This window comes from Camelus bactrianus, chromosome 11 (assembly GCF_048773025.1).
Source record: "Camelus bactrianus isolate YW-2024 breed Bactrian camel chromosome 11, ASM4877302v1, whole genome shotgun sequence".
NCBI lineage: Eukaryota > Metazoa > Chordata > Mammalia > Artiodactyla > Camelidae > Camelus > Camelus bactrianus.
The window spans coordinates 40,363,637-40,379,930 of record NC_133549.1 but is presented as its reverse complement, the minus strand read 5'-3'; the positions used below and the strand labels follow the sequence as shown (position 1 = coordinate 40,379,930).

Here is a 16,294-nt window from a genome sequence, read left to right as displayed (position 1 = left end):
TACAGAGGAGTGGTGTGTATGTGCGTGTGTGTGCGTACAAATGCAGGCCTTGGAATTCTGAAGTGCTGGGGCAATGAGGAACTGGGAAGGCAGCAGGGCAGGGCCAAGGTAACTGCATACGTTAAAGAGGGGGCAGGATGGGCCATGCAGGCCTTTCCTCTGGCCAGCTTGGGAGGTGCGGGCAGAAGTGAAGGCCCATGAAGCCTTCATATCCCCCATTTAGTGGGGCAACAGTCTGAGGCCTGATTCCCCTGACTGGGATGAAAATGAGGGAGACTGGGTAGGGCACTTCGCAAGTGCTAATACCCCATCCCCAACCCACTGCATGGTCTCCCTACCTTACTAATCTTCAATAGTGGGGAAGGAGAGCAATTGAGAAGAACTACCTGGGAAGAAGTCTGAAAGGTGCCTTATTCCTCCTTCCATCTCCCTATGGAGCTTCAGGTTATCTCCTAGCAACAGGGCTTCAGCATCTCCTCCCTCTATGACCCCCACCAGAGTCAGCAAGGAAGACAACCCCACTACTCTCTTAGTTCTCCACCCAGGGACCTAACACCAGGGGAGACCATTTCAGGTCTCTGCAGGGCTGGTAGGCTAGAGGCCATGTAAGAGTAAGAATCTCATGAACAGAAACAAGATCAAGTCTCCCAACCATTCTAACCACCCAAAGCTCCTCCAATCCAAGCCTCCTCCTAGGCAAGGACCCCATCCCCTACCCCTCTCCCAACAGCCTAATCCAGGGCTGTCTATCCCAGGAATCCTGCCTCTGGGGGTCCATCCATCTGGCAGCCCCATGACAGGGCCTAAGAACAAGTCCTGGGGGGACTGGAAAGTCAACTTTTGAGGGATACAGGGCAGCCTGGGACACATGAAAAGCAACACAAGAGTGAGGGGGAATTCACAAGCCCAATTTGTACCTCCTCCTCAATGACTGACTGGTCTTAGGATCTGCGGGAATGAGGGGAAAAAGACTGCCTTAGACTGAGTCATTACAGGCATCAATGACCAACCAAGATACTCTCAAACCGAAAAGTCTCTTTATTGATCGGTACCATACATGACTCAAATGGCCCAAAAAAAAAAAAAAAAAAAAAAAAAAAAAAAAAAGGCATTACAGTTGGGGTGGGACACCCATCTTCCCCACCCCTTCCCTCAGCTCCTGACACAATACCCTTCCAAGTGGCAGCTGGAGTGGAGGAAACAGGGTGTGGGGGACCCCAGAATCCAGAAGGAAGAGTAGGCAGAGAGGTGGTGCTAACATTTCTGGAACTGGCCACAGGAAAAGGCAGTGAAGCCACAGAGCTGGGCCCAGACTCATGGGACCCTGCTCCTGGCCACACCCTGGGCCTGGAGCCTCAATGGGTCCAACTGTGAAATAGAGCTGAGGATCCTGGCTGCCTCCCCCACCCTTCTGTGAAGAAGGGGAGGGAGAGGATTTGGGGAGATGAAAAGCCTTTATACTTCAGCTGGAGGACAAAGGCCTATTGCTCCCTGGTGGGCTTAGAGTTGGGACATCCTCAGTGGCTCCTAATCCTCTATGAAGGTCCAGGGAGGACTACATATGCAGTTTGAGAGGTTGGGGGAAGAGAGTGCTGGAGGGTAGATGAACCCCTCCCCCCATCCCATGCCTGCCCAATGGAGACAAAACAAAAAAACACAGCGACAAACAAGGCTGCTCCCTTCCCTCCACACTCCCTAAGGGAGGGAACCTCCCCCTCCCCCCATCCAAGACAGCTGCTCTAGTGGAGGACTTGTAAAGAATATACACATCATGGAGGGAGGGGGTTGGGGGCTGGGATAGAGGGAGTCACAAGCACTAGGAGGGCAGGCCAGAATCCTAGAGGATGGGGAGACAGAGACAACAGCAGGGGGCTGTCACAAAGGTGAGGTCAACAATGGCTCCCCTACCCCATGGCATGCCTTCCCCAACTCCATTCACCCCAGAGGGAAAGGGAAGAGAGATGGCAAAGTGTCTCCTTGGTCTGAAGCTCTCAAACTGTATAAAATGGTAATGCATACCCCCCTACCCCTACCTGGGTCCTAAGCCCCCATCTGCCAGGCGTAGGGAGGTAGCTGGACTTTTAATAATAAGGGGAAGAGGGGGGACATGATTTTTTTTTAAACTTACATTTTTAATAATATTATTTTTAAAAAAACTTGGAGCTGGGATAGGTGGCAGAAGGGAGGAGGAGCCCAGAGCTTAACTCCTCTACTAATAGCCACCTAATGGGAGGGTTTGGGGGAGGGGCATTCAATCAAGCCCCATAACTTTAAGTCCCTAAGGGCTGTGGCTATAGACAACCCCAGGCTTGAAGGGGGTGGTGTCAGGAGGATGGGGTACCCAGAACCTGGGGTGAGGATGGAGGCAAATGCCCTGAAGGTGGTCAGGACATTTCTCAGAGGCCCCAGGTCCATGTAGGCATCCACATGAATACCCTCTTCCCCCAAAAAGCTCTGCAAAGGCCAGCCCCAGCCCAGGGCTACTAGGGTGCAAGTCTTGGCACCTGCCCCCAGCAAGTCCAGTTCCTCCCTGAAGTGGGTGGATGGAGGCTGCCCATTTTAGATGCTCAGTCTCTTCATTCTGTCTTCTGCTCCCCGGGGCTGCGAGGGGTGGGGCAGGCAGGCATAGCACTGGGTGGCCGTGGTGAGGCCTTTACTGGGAGGCCTGTGACGTGGGGTTCTCCGATTTGCTCTCTTGGCTGGATGGAGGCTTGCTGTTCCAGGGGCTGTTGGCGCCCAGGGCGGGGGAGTTGTTAAAGCTGTCCTCGTCGTCAATGCCGTTGGCCGCGTCAAACTGGGTGTTCTCCAGCCGGGTGATGAGCCTCTCGTCCTCGTCCCCGAACTCCCCGCCCATCAGGGTGGGCTCCCCCACCACCATCACATCCTGAGAGTGGCGGAGGTCCCCAAACATAATCGGGGCAGGGGCTCGCCCGGCCCAGGGCAGCAGATACCCCCAAGCCCCAATACCAGCCCCCAGGAAACTCAACACCCCCACCCACTGCTCATACCCCAATTTAAAACCACAAATCCTCTGATACCCTCAGCCCCTGGAATTCTTCCCACTGAAGGAATGCAAAGCATCACAGCCTTTAACCCATTTCCACTGGATTCTGGGAGAAGTCAATCTACTTCTCTAGCTCCCTAGTCCATCTCCCCTAAGTTTTAGGAGGCTCCTAAACTTCTGTCCACATGTAAGAGAAAGGGAGCAGATCAAAAACACAGCGGGAAAACTGCGTGCACGTGCGTATGTATTCTAGATTTGCACACATTCAAGTCTGTATGTCCCTCGGTCAGCGTGAGTGTATGTCTGATGGTCTGTGTGCCCCTAAGCTGTCTGTCCTAAATGCCCATATGTTCCCATGGCTGTGTCTGTCCCTTTATGTTCTATGTTGCTATGTCTGAGTCTGTGTGATCACAATCATGCATGTGACAAGGACTCTCATCAGTGACAGGAATCAGCCCATGCTGGCAGAGTACACTGGGAAAAACCGTCTTTGCTTCTACGCCTGCTAGTGAGCTCAGGGTGGAACAGGGTCAGGGGTCAGCAGTGGGGCAGCCCAGAAGAGAGAAGAAAGCCGAGATGCTTACAGGTACCTGGCTGGAGAGGGCGAAGGTACTGGCTGGACTTTTCTTCTTGCTGTTGCTGTTGTTGGTGTTGCCGCCCCCCGAGCTCATGGTGCTGCCCCCTGACATCTTCCGTTTCCGCCGTTTGCTGGGCTGCTGCCGTGCAGGCTCCGCTGTGTCAGGGAAAGGAGACTCAGGTGGGGTAGGGCCTTGGGCCCCTTGTTCCCCATTCTGGCTCCTAAGGAGCCTGAGCCTACCCTGATCCCAATCTTGCAGACCCACGAGTGAGGACAGGGCCTCGTGAGGACACAGATACAGCTTTGGGGAACAGCATCAGATTCTGGTAAGAACAGGTGCAGGTGCAAGGCACTCACCAGGGGGTGCCACCATGCGCTGCCACTTCTGGAAAAGGCAGGTCTTAAGGCAGTCACGGGGGCTGAGGCTGTAGGTCTTGTGGCGGGACATGAGCTCCTGCATGGGCTCGAGTATCACACAGAGCTGGGGGGAGACCAGTTAGTGGCTTGTCAGGGGACAGACATGGAGCAGAGACCAAATGGTATGGGGCAGAAATTGGGTGATCAGAGACTCACTCGGAGGTAGTTGAGAGTGGAATTGGACAGCCCACACCGGGTGATGTTTTTGGAGAGCTGGTCCAACATCTGGGGGTCCTGGGCCTAGAGGAGGAGAAAGATTAAGAATACTACCATTTGGGCTGCATCTGCTCACCTGTCCTATCATCTGAGCCTTGAGACACTCCTGAGAGAGAAGAGGGGCTACTATTAAATCCATTTTTCAGATGGAGAAATGCTAATCTTTGTCTAAGATCACTGTCAGGAGACGGCAGACCTTGTTTCACCCTTCCCACTGCCTGCTCTTACCCTTGAGTCTTGGGTCCTGCCCACAACTCACATGCATGGCAAGGATGCTGCGGGGGATGAGCTCTCGGTGCTGCCGGATGCTGAAGTGCCACGTCTTTATCCGCATCATGTCGTCAAACATGAACTCCAGGTACAACCGGCCCTCCACACACACCTGGAGACAAAGTTGTCACAAGTCTGCCCCCTCTCCACATACCTGAAAGTACACCTGTTCTCCTGTTTGCTCATGACTCTCCTGCTGCAAGCGCTCCTGCCACCTGAACATAAATCTGCATGAATACCCGCCGCACCTCTGGCCCTTACACACACACAGTAGAAATGCTTAACAGATCCTCGTCCTCTCCCCATGTAACTAGTGATACACTTGCCTGCTATAATCTCTGTGAGATTATAATCTCTGTGAGATTCTTGTTCACTGGTGTCCCCCTGTGGCACAGAAAACTGTCCCATACAAACTCTACATGTCTGAATGTTGCAGCATGCCTGCCCTCCCTGCTCATCTTGCCTCTTCCCATTATCCTCCCTGGGGAACAGCCAAGTACATTTTGGGGATACAGGAGGGAAATCAAACCCAGGTACTTCAGTGTTCCACATCCAGCTGGGTGCTGACCTGGGTGAACATGGGTTTGCCGTGCTGGGTGACCATGCTGCCCTGGTCACAGTCGAGGGACACGAAGTTGCTGTGGAATGCCTCCTTGGGGTGCTTAAGCACATAGTACAGCTCCGTAGCACCCCCCTCAAAGATGCTGCGGAAGTAGCGTGGGATCAGGGTCCGGCCAATGGCTATAGAGATGGGACAAACTCTTCAGAACAGAAGGACCTCCAAAGTGGTCAGGCAGATATCACCCTTGCCAAGGCAGATCCCCTGGGACAGATGCCCACCCCCAGATCTTAGAAGGACACAGGAAGTATACACTCTTACAGCAGAACAAGCACGACCCCCAGAGGCCACTCACTATATCTCTTTGGTCCATCCTCCAGGCAGAAAGTGATGGTTAACATGGCATCATCCTCAAAGAACTCAGTTGTGAAAGCATCCCACCAGAGATTGTCACACTCCTAAGGAGCAAAGGGAGGGGTGTTTGTGTGTGTGCATGTGTGTGCGTGTGTCAGAAGACATGCCACAGGGGTGCCCAGATGGCCCTCTCCCTCCCAGCTCCTTTCCCCTTAGCTATACCTCCGTCCAGTTTTGAAGCCGTTTGTTAAGCTCAAATATTCTGTAGTCAGTTTGGTTGCCATATGGTGTGTGCCTCCTGGGGGAAGTGAAGAAGGCAAATCAGAAGGAGCTGAACCTCCCCCACTACCCCTGCCTTCACCCCTGTAATGGAAAGCACCTACCTCCCCACTGGACCCCACTTACCCAATCCCAGGCTCCAGGTATGTAGGCGGGTACATGGGAGTTGGGCTGTGTAAGGGAAGAAGCTATGAGAATGCGGGTGGAAGATAAGAATTACTGGGGGGGGGGTGTCACTCCTTCCCCTTTCAAGGCAGGTTGCCATCTGGGGAAAGGACAGGAAGTGGACAAGAGACTCACCCCACATCCCGATCTAGCATGGTGCCGGGATGGAAGGGGGGGAAGGCGTTGCCGTTTGGGGGCTCCTTCGGTGAGTACAGCTTGAATGACTTTGAGGAACAACCTAGAAGAGAAAGAAAGAAGGGCTCCCCTGAGTCGCTCTTGGGAGTGCTCCTGGAAGTCTGCTAGATATATGCACAGGGACTGGTCTGCTGGAGCCCCTGAGTGGACTAGGGGAGGAAGACTACCCTAGGGAGCTCCTATCTCTCTTCTCAATCTGGCTCCAATCTTGTTTTAAGAAACTAGAAGTTCTCAGCCTTAATACCCAAGACCCTATTTCTTCATGTGGCTGAACCCTGGATGACAGAATTGAAACTGGGAAAAAATATCAATACCATAAGATAAATAAATATCTAAACTTTATAATCTAATTTTGATAAACCTTTTCATCTATATTATTTTGTTCAATCATTACAACAATCTTGTGAGGTAGTAGTGTCAACTGTAACATTTCCATTTTACAAAAGAAGCAACAGAAAGCTCAAAGGGACTTGCCAAGATCCAGAGCTACTAACTGGCAGAGATAGGAATTGAACCTAGATCTTCTGATTCCTATATCCTATAGTATTTCTACCCCTCTATTGCCGTCTGGAGACCAAGTTGAGGGAGGGTGAAGGGGGATTTTGCCAACTCCCTGCTCCTCCTCCACCCCCAGGGTCTTAGGAGGGCAGGGGACAGAAAGATAAGGGGGGGGGGGGTGCCTGCTGGGTGCCGCCCACCAGATAACCAGTTGGACCTTCTGCCTCTCCCACCAACGGCTTCTCCCTTATCAGACCAGCCCCCTCCCTCACCCACACTCACCATGAGTCTAGTATTGTCTCCAAACTAGAAACCCAAAGCCTCAACCCCCTTTCTCTTCTTTTTTTTTTTTTTTTTTTAGTTTTTTTTTCTTTTTTAAATGGAGGTACTGGGGATTAAACACAGGACCTCACACTCTACCAGAGCTATACCCACCCCACCCACCCTTTTCTCTTCTGAGACTTGCAGTGAGGGAAGGAGGTAGATGGGCCTCCAATGGATCCCATTCTACCAACAAATGGAAAATAGGAAGCCTGGGAAGAAGTCTAGGTTTCAGGGCGCTAGTCTAGGAGGCAAGTGGTAACTAGACAGTCTCTGCTTGTGTGTATCTATGCATATGCACATGTGTCCCCTCTCCACCTCACCCAGCAGCACACAGTTCCTGGGGTATTTCCTCACAGGAAGAAGTGTTACATTCACAGTTGGGTAAGAGCCAGGTACACCCCTTGCCCCCACCTGCAATGCCATTTTCTTCCTCCCCACCAGATAGGAGGGGAAACTGAAGCATAGACCCAGTCACAGCTGCTTCCTCATGTCCCCCAGATTTGATTAATTTGGAAGGGTAGTTGTATTGGCTATATCTGACCCCCCTCCCAAAATTAGATATAAAATCTATTTTGTTCCTAGGGGAAAAGAGACAAAGGAAGACCCTGTGCCAACATGTGTCATTTAACTCTCTCCCCTGGGTCCTTTCCTCACAATATGGGCAAAAAGAGGGTCCCAGAGAGGCCTACACAACAGGGTCCCCGAAGGTGCCAAGAGTCAGAGCCTGTGTATACTTGCACACGCGTGTGTCTCATCCTGCCTAGCAGGCTTCCACCCTCAGCTCGCCCCAACATGCCTACCAAGGGCTGGAACCCAGCAGCCCCAGGCAGGATCAGGGTGCCTGCAACAGGCCCTCACCCCACACGAGCTCTCACAGGCCATATCCACATGCTCCTAGCACGACATACACAGCCTTTACATGCCAGTCAGGACTGAATGAGGAGCTTGCATCCTCAGGAAAGAGACAGTCGCACCCAACCCCAAGTCTCCCAACTCCACAGACAGGTGGACTAAGGCTATGTAAGAAGCCAAAGCTCACACTGCCCACCAGAAGCCAGCCCTGGGCAATGAACTCAATAGTCTAGATTATCAGACCTGGCCCTCATCCCCTAACTACGCCCTCCTTTCTCCAAAAGCATCACTGCCCCTGCCCCTCACTGTCAGTGCAACTTGAAGAAATGTATCAGCTTAACACCCTAAGGCGAAGGGAGGCAGGATACCTGGGTTCCTCTCTAACTCTGAAAAAAGTTTCTGAGCTTCAGTTTCTCTCACTAGAGAAATGACAGGCATTGCCTACAGCTGGGTAACAGTTCTAAAGCGCTAAAGCCCAAAGCTCTAGGGCCTCTATTTACACTTCCAGTGAATGGACACAAACTCAGCATCTCTCCAGAGTCACAGCAACTCCCAGTAGCTCCAGCACCAGGGCTTGGGAGTGAGAAGAGAAGGGGAGGGAACATCACCCAGACCATCTGTCCCTGTTGCTGCCTGTCCCCAGCAGCAAGGGTAGATGGAGTAACATGGGGGTGGGGGTGAGGGGATGTGTCATCCAGTCTTGGAGTCAGACAAGAGTCCCGGCTCAGCTCCCAGCTCTCCCAGGCTCCCACCTCGAGCAATCTGGGAGCCCTTAGGAAGGGGGAGGAAAGAGGAAGAGCCCAGAACTGGTAAAGTTTTCTCAGAATGGAAGCTGCATCCTGTGGTCTGGGGGGGCACCTCCAGCTGGGCATTTCCATGGTAACCAGCCTGACCTGAAGACAGGCCCCCTCCCTTTGGGGGCTGACCATAGGTCAGCAGGCCAGAGGGCCTTTCTGAGCTGGGGAGCCTCTCTCCCAGCCAGCATACCAGGCCAGGGCCAGACCGAGGACCTTCCACCCACCCCCAACGGGCTTGCAGGGTGCCCAGACTTACCTGGGAGAACTGAGGGGGTCGGGAGAGGTGCGGGGAGCTGCTGGAAGCCCACAGGGGACCTGGCAGGAGTGAGGACTGAGGGGGGGCCAACTTCAGCCGCTCATGTCCCGAGTGGGACAGGCAGGCCTGGCTGGGAGCTCCACTCCGTGGGACGCACAAAGACTCGCACGCACGGCTTCGGCCCGCCCGGCGGCGGCCACAGCCCCGAGGGAAAGTTACAATGGCCACTGGGCCGGGGGCCGGGGGCCAGGGGGCCGGCCTGGGGGGCGGGGGGCCGCGGGGAGTCCGGAGCCTTCTTTGTTTGCAAGGTTTCCCTCAACAATGGCTGCTCCGCTCTTTCCTCTCCTCCTCCTCCTCCTCCTCGGCTCTCCCCGCAGCCGCCTCTGTCTCTGCCTCTGCCTCCAAGCAGCCCGCCCGCCCTCCCCAGGCCAGCAGGCCCCTCCGCCGGGGCACCAGCAGAGGCAGGGCCCGGCACTCACACTCACTCACACTCGCACACGCACAGACACACGCAGCGCCCGCCGGCTCCCTTCCTTTTCTCCCTTTCTCTCCCTCCCTCCCTCCCCGCTCGCTCTCTCCGAGCCTCTCTCAGAATGAGGCCCCAGGGCGGGCGGAGGGTGGAGCTGCCCCCACCGGCCCCGCCCCCTCCCTGCGAGGAAAGAGGAAGAGGGAGAGAGGGAGGGAGCCAGAGAGGGAGGCAGGCAGGCAGGGAGGACTGCTGAGAAAAACAAAAGAGAGACAGAGACTGTGAGAGACAGAGGATGGAGAGATGGAGTCAGGACGGAATGGGTCTGGAGAGACTTGGATGGAGGGGAAGCCTCTGGGAGCCAGGAACTGGAATGCCGTCCCCAAACCCCAAGTGTGGTGCTCAGGGGTGAGCAGGAGAGCCAAAGCCAGGGGCAGGGATGGAGGAGGGCCCTCTCCTCTCTGGAGAGGCTCAGTATCTTCTAACTGCCTCCTAAACATCCCCTAAATCTTTCTTCCTCTCCCTAGCGATCTCTCCAGCTGAAGGCTGGGCTAGGCTGCCACCCTGGGCTTCAGACCCTGATGAAATCCCACAGCAGCTGGGGGGAGGCTCCAGGGGGTTATTTTTGACAGAGACACACTCAAACTTCAGCCTGTAAACAATGACTGGAGGGAGGGGGACACTCCAGGCTCCCTGCCCTCAAACCAACTAAGTTCCAAGCACTGACTTAGATCTGCCTTAACAGGAATCCCACCTCCACCCCAACCTCCCAGCCCCCACCACTGGAGAAACAAGGATACTAGGGAAAGAGGTGCTGTCAGAGCTAGAGAAGGCAAACTTGCCTATCCAAAGGTCCCCAGAAGGGGCCTAGTCTGCTGCTGAATCCCCCCGCCACACCCCAGGAGAAAAAAAAAAGGTGTATGATTACCAAGGTAGGCCTGTTCTCCAATGCAAGGGGGAAACCTCAAGAGGGAATGTTTCTAAAACTTGGGTAGTGGTCCAGGCCCTATTACCTGGACGGGAACACACACACTCACATGGGGGGGGGGGTAATGAGGACCTCCTACTTCTTTGCAATTTGAGTCTCTGCTGTCTATTCCCTGCCCACCCCTGCCCCCCAATCATATTCACACACAGCCCCACAATAGGATTTTTCATGACATACATACCAGTTGCCTGTGCAATAACAATAACAACCTGTCTCTGTGAATATCCTCCACACATAAATAACACATCTCACTTTCATGTAAATCAGTACCTAATACACACTTCAACCTGTGATATACCTCAAACCTGAAATAAACCTAAACCTAGGACACACACACATACAGTCATGTCAAACCCTGATTTCCGTACACAATACGACACACATGTCTCCTGGCCCCAATACACACACCAGAATTGCATTATACCCCTTGAACCTGTGATAGACTACTACACACACACCCTGACCATTTGTTACCTAGGGACTAGCCCTATAAACCACCCTCTTTGAAATCTGCACACCATTCTCTGTCATGGCCTAGCTATATGATACACCCCAGCTTTCACAAACATATGGAAATCTATACTATTTAGCTAGAATGCCTACCACAATACACCAGGACTCGCCCAACTTCCAAATTTACAGCCCAACTCTGGGATAACTACATTCCTCCCCCATTGACAGGACAATTCCTGTCATTTGTTTCGTGCCTTTAAACTTTCCAAAGTGCATTCACAGGCAGTACCTCAAGAGATCCTAACAGCATCCAGGGCCAAATATTAAGTGAACAGGTCACAGTAAGACAGGAGGGCCTGAGGCTGGAACCCTGAACTTCTAACCCCGACTCACACAAGCCCAGTCCTGGGGCACTACAGCCATTTCTACTCCCTGCCCCCTCCAAGGAATGGCCACTCCAGGCCCCAAATGACTTGTCTTTTTGGGGAGGGGAAATAGGTGTGTACTCTGGCTTCTGCTCCTGGTTCAGAGCTCAGAACCCCCACCCAGTCTGTCTCCTCAGATTTCAGGGAGAAGGGCCCTAAATGCCAATATGTATCAAGACTCTGGCTTATCATTCAAAAAGGGCCCTCTCCTAGTTTCCCTTCTCTAGCAATTCTGCTCCTCTCTCAGTTCTGACTTCAAGTTTCCTACTTGCACAGGGGCAGAAGAGGCCCAACTAAAGAAAGCAAGCCTGAGTTAGAAGGCTCTAAAATTGGTGGCGGGTGGGGTAGAGAGAAAGCCAGGAGCAGCAAAGAATGACAAAGGTGTTGAGGGAGGGAAGGAGAGCGCTACTCCTGGAGATGGGAATTCTGAAGGGCAGAAGCCCGCTGCAGCCCACAGGACAAGGTACCAGCACTGCCCCCTGCCTGGGCCCCTGGGGCTCCCTGACCCAGGCCTCCAGTGTGCCTGCCCCCCTTCCTTTGTCTGTGCCCGGCCTCCCGTTGGCCTGGCGCTCTGCCATCCTCCTCTCCTGGCTCCCAGCCGCCACCACTGCTGCCTCCTCCCCTCCCCCTACTTCTCCCTGCCTTAACCCTTCTCAGCCACATGCTGCCCCAAACAGGCCCTGGTCCCCTCAGCAACCTGCCCTACCCAGGGTGATGCCCGTTAGCAGAGGTTCTCTCTGCTTCTGACCAAAGCCCCAGAAGATATTCTGCACCCCAGGAGCACTATGGGAGCTAGATGTGTTTGCGTGTATCTTGTAGTGTTTCCTTCCGCGTGTGCATGTGTGTGGGTCTGTGTGTGCTCAGGCTTTCCCTCAGTCACATGTGTGGGGCATGTGCTGTCTCTGCCGGGCTGGGGGAGGAGGAGCCGGGAGACAGCAGAGCACAAAGGAGAGACTCAGACAGGCAGGCAGGCAGCAGGCAGGCTGCCTGCCAGGGCGCCTGGGCCCCCACCTCTGGGCTGTTCAGGTCGGGGGTGGGGTGGGGGGTCTTTGGGCCTGGACCATACACACTGCCACGATGTCCCTGTGTTCAACCATGTGCTCCCACACACCCTTGCAAGCCTGCAGCCCTCCCTTACCCCAACTCCTACCATTCCCCACCCTCAGGCCACTCTCATGCCCCTCCCCAAGTCCTTCTCCTTGAAAACTAACCTCCGTCCATTCTCCATGGCATCAATCCATAAGACTTCTTCATATTCAGGAAAAAGACTCCCCACTCTTAGCCATCTTTTGCCCCCTCTTCCCCAACCAGACCACCAGACACACAAAAGGAACATGCCTTTTGAGGCACTGACTGAAGTTGTACCCCCTCACACACACACACACACACACACACACACACAGGTCCTCTTCATGTCCCCATGCTGCTTCCAGAGAGACTGAGGGGGAAACTTTGTCTACTGGACCCAGGCACCAGGCAACCTACCCCAAATTCAAGGCCAACCTCCCATCTACCTCCAGCCTAACAACCCTTCCACAACCACCTCCTCCCCACTATTTGTAGGAGGAACAAATGATAATCAAATTTTAAGACTCAGTCCTTTAGCTACGCTCATGTACGGTAATGAAGGATCAAGACCATGGGATGGACCCAGAGAATGGATGGACCTGAACAGGGTACCCAGCATGGGGCAATTATTAAGAAGAAAATACACATACAAACATGCATACCAAGCTAGTAGGAGGAGGAATGATGGGGCCAGGCAGGATTCCAGCTTGGCAGGCTCTTCCCTCTCCCCCTCTCCCCCACCCTCTGCAGCAGGAGCCAGGGGTTCCCACACCCGGATATTCCAGGATCCTTAGGCTCTACTAGCCCTCCCTCTGGGCCCCATGCCCCTTAAACGTCAGCCTCAGCAGGCATGTTAAGTGTGTGCCCAGCCCAGCCCAGCACTGCCTGAGTCACATGATTTTTAAGGAAGCTTCTGCACTGGCAGCTTCCCTTGGGGACTGTGTGTTTGGGGGAGGGTCCAGTTGTGAGGTATGGACCTCCCGGAGATGAGGGCATGTGGAGGGGCAAAGGATTCAAATAGGCTAGATTCAGGAATACTTAACTTTTAAAAGAAAGCTAACTCCTATCTGGGACAAGAGTGGGTCCTGCAGATTATTCAAGAAGCCAGAGTCAATAGACGATGTTCTGAGGCCCTCTGAAGACTACCACCTCTCCAGTCACATGCCCTTCTCTTTTCTCCTGGCAATAGGTACAGCCTTCCTCCTCCCTAGGAAAGAACTCAGACCTAGGCTATCACTGGCAAGAGCTGATGTGTTTTTGGGGAGGCATGAATCTGAGCCTAAGTTCTCTTTCAAGTTCTCACTTTGGGGTCAAGCATCGCTCCCCTTAACTCGACTCTCACAAGTCACTCTATTTCCTAGCTTGCCTTGGGCTCCACATTCCCCCTCCCACTAGGGCATAGATGCCAGACCCGAGAGCACAATTATCTGACACCCCCCCCCTCCGCCACCGCAGCCCCAGGAGTACCTCCTGTCCCTCAGGAGGGCCAGCCTTCCCTAGCAACAGGCATGATAATTTGGAGGGGGCAAGATGGCCCGCAATCAATCCCTGCCCCCAAACACGGATTCTCAGAAACAGCCTGAAGGGAGGTGTCACAGAATATGTAAGAAGGAAGACAGCAGAAAAGGGGGGGCAACCAAAACCAGCCAATCACAACTCTATGATGACCTGAGGGGGGGTCAAAAGTCCAGACTCACTTCTGATTGGCTAATACCCTGGAATTCTGGGAATTTCAGCCCCCCCAACCCCTCCCAAATTAGCCTCCCCCCCAAAAATACACACAAGCCACCCTCAATACCCCTTCCCCGTGCCTCTGGGCTGCTGCAGTTGGGGAAAACCCTCCCCGTACTGAGGCCTCACACACCCCTCACAGCCCCCGACCTCCGCCGTGCCATTGACGCCCCCCCCAACAAGTTCTCGCCAAACAAGGGGTGAGGGATTGGCGGGGTGAGGGGTTCGGGAGGGAGGGGCTGGGCGGTTGCGCGCCCCACTCACCAGGACAGGCACAGCCCACTGACATCTTCACATCGCCCGCCGCTGGGGGCCCAGCCGAGTCACGGTGCCCGCCCCGCGCGGGGACAGGCCGGGCATGAGCCGCCGCCGCCGCCTGCGGCCCCCGCTGCCCTCGCCGCCGGCCCGGCCCGGCCTCGGCCCGGTGCGGGCGGCCCCTGGCTGCAGCAAGGGGCCTGTCAGGCGTAGAGCAGACAGGAAGGAAGCCAGGCAGGAAGGCGAGCTGCCTCTGCGTGTGTGCGCGCGGGTGTGCGTCCCCGGAGTGTGTGTCCGTGTGTGCGCGTGTGCGTGTCTGTGCGCTCCCGCCGCCCTCCCCGCCGCCAACACAGCCGCCGCCGCCGCCGCCGCTCGCCCCCCTCTCTCTCGCGCTCCCTCTGGTTCTCCCTCTCCCTCCAGTAAGCGCCCACTCTCCAGCCCCAGCCAGGCTGGGCCGGGCTTTATTAATATGCTAATTGCTGCTAGTGGGAGGGGAGAGCCGTGTCAAAGTGACCCGAGCGAGCGCGCAGCGAGCGGCGACGTGCGTGCGCCGCGCGGCGGGCGGGCCGTGAGGGACCGGCAGCGTTCCGGGCTCTGCATACATATGACGCAGCTTTCAAAAAAGGAGACCAAGGCAGAGACCCCGGAGAGGGCGGGCGAGGGGGAGGGATAGGAGGCAAAGCCTCACGCTGGGTGTGAGTCCTCCAGGCGCCGCCGAGTTGGGAGCGTGGAGGAGCTGGAGCCGGAGCTGGAGCGGGAGCCGGGATTGGGGAGGCGGAGCCAGGGTGGGCTGTGAGGTGTAGCTCTTTTTTCCACCCCCGGCTGCGCTTCGGGAAGAAAACGAGACTGCCGACCACCCGCCCATGCTCTCTGTTGAAAACCTAGTCTTATTCGGGAGGCTCCCGGTTATGCGTCCCCACCCTAACCTGGGTGGGGAAAGAAGCACTATCTTAATTCTTGTAGCCACCCCTCAATTTACCTCCTCCCTAACTCACCTACTCCTCCTTTGCTTGCTAAACCAGTTGGGACTGGAGCTAAAAGGGTTATTTAGGTGAGGTCCCTGCCCTCCCTCGTCCAAGAGCCTGGGATCTGCGTTTTGCTGGGAGGGGGGGACAGCAGAATGACCGCCAGGTAGGACTGGGGAGGGGGGAATTCGCCGGCCATCCTACCCCCTAGCCGACTCTGACTCATCAGTCAAGACGCTCCCCTCCCTTCCCCCCTTCTTCATCCAGTCTCGGCCTCCTCCCCCCAATCTCCCGCCCCCTCGCCGGTCTCGTCTGGAAGCTGCTTTTCTTTGAGGGCCTCTGACACGGGGGAGGACAGGAAGCAGACCCCTCCAGTGCCCCCCTACCCGTTGGGGCTGGGGCCTTAGTTGGAAGAGTGGGGTGGACGGGAGGATGATCTGGATGGTCAATTTGAAGAACACTCCTTCCCCAGGGAGGAGCCTCCCAACCTTCAGGCACTCCTCACGGATTCCCCAACGGAGGTGGGGGGTTGGGGGCTCCATCTCCATATCCATCCTTTCCCAAAAGCCCAGCCTTAGCTGCCTCATAAACAGGAAATACCTATTAGGAGAGAGGGGAGGGGAGACGTCTGGAAGAGAGAGTCTGCCCCCTCCCTTCGGTGGGGTCCCCCAGCTGCTGGCTTCTCTTCCTTAAGCTTCAGGGTGGGCTCTAGGAGTAGATGCTGGGGACCTGGGCTGGTGTCCCCTTCCTAGGGCATCAGGCCCAGACTGGGTGGAGGGTCCTCCTTCGCTTTGTTACTCAGGTGGGGATTGATTGTGAAGGTTCCCTCACCCCTGCCCAGAGTCTGCACAGCTGGCTTGAACTGGCTGGGGGGAGGGTTACAGATGTGGAGGCTTAAGTGTTTATGAGACCCCTTCTCTCCACCTTAATTTTGCTGAGGGAGTATGAAATGATGGGCAGATGCAGAGTAGTCTGGGGGTTGAAAAGAGGGCCTGCCAAGGGATGGGGATCCCTTCCCTTCCCTTGGGCTTAGGAGAGGGTGGGGGAGGGGAGCTGTAAGCAAAGCTACACACTAACTCCAGCACTTCCGTTCACATTGTGGATATCCCCACCCCTAGCTTTCCCTATCTTCACCCCCCGGGAGGAGGGGGAAGTCGGAGGGGGGGATAGAAGGCTTCAG

General features: G+C 55.2%; 1 protein-coding gene across 3 annotated transcripts; it reads right to left on the bottom strand.

The window, feature by feature from the left end:
- Window positions 1–1,018: 1,018 nt before the first annotated feature.
- On the bottom strand, window positions 1,019–14,319 carry LDB1 (LIM domain binding 1). Of its 3 annotated transcripts, none has more exons than XM_074373726.1 (11): window positions 14,159–14,319; window positions 5,977–6,079; window positions 5,803–5,847; window positions 5,620–5,695; window positions 5,399–5,501; window positions 5,053–5,225; window positions 4,474–4,596; window positions 4,155–4,238; window positions 3,939–4,062; window positions 3,589–3,737; window positions 1,019–2,884 (listed from the first exon to the last, which is right to left on the bottom strand). In XM_074373726.1, exons 1-11 carry the CDS (start codon window positions 14,181–14,183, stop codon window positions 2,654–2,656), a joined length of 1,236 nt encoding a protein of 411 aa, XP_074229827.1. In that variant the 5' UTR covers window positions 14,184–14,319; the 3' UTR covers window positions 1,019–2,653. The 3 variants fall into 3 exon arrangements, with proteins under 3 accessions (XP_074229827.1, XP_074229828.1, XP_074229829.1); XM_074373727.1 differs by having other exon boundaries at window positions 3,595–3,737; XM_074373728.1 differs by lacking the exon at window positions 14,159–14,319 and adding an exon at window positions 8,764–9,322.
- Window positions 14,320–16,294: the final 1,975 nt, after the last annotated feature.

What these genes read in the sequence shown, in the direction of transcription:
- LDB1 (XM_074373726.1), bottom strand. Translation starts at nt 14,183, where the DNA reads ATGTCAGTGGGCTGTGCCTGTCCTG. An exon ending in ATGCTAGATCGGGATGTGGG is followed by an intron (nt 5,848 to 5,976) that starts GTGAGTCTCTTG and finishes TCCCTTACACAG; the next exon opens with CCCAACTCCCATGTACCCGC. An exon ending in GGATGGACCAAAGAGATATA is followed by an intron (nt 5,226 to 5,398) that starts GTGAGTGGCCTC and finishes CCATCTCTATAG; the next exon opens with CCATTGGCCGGACCCTGATC.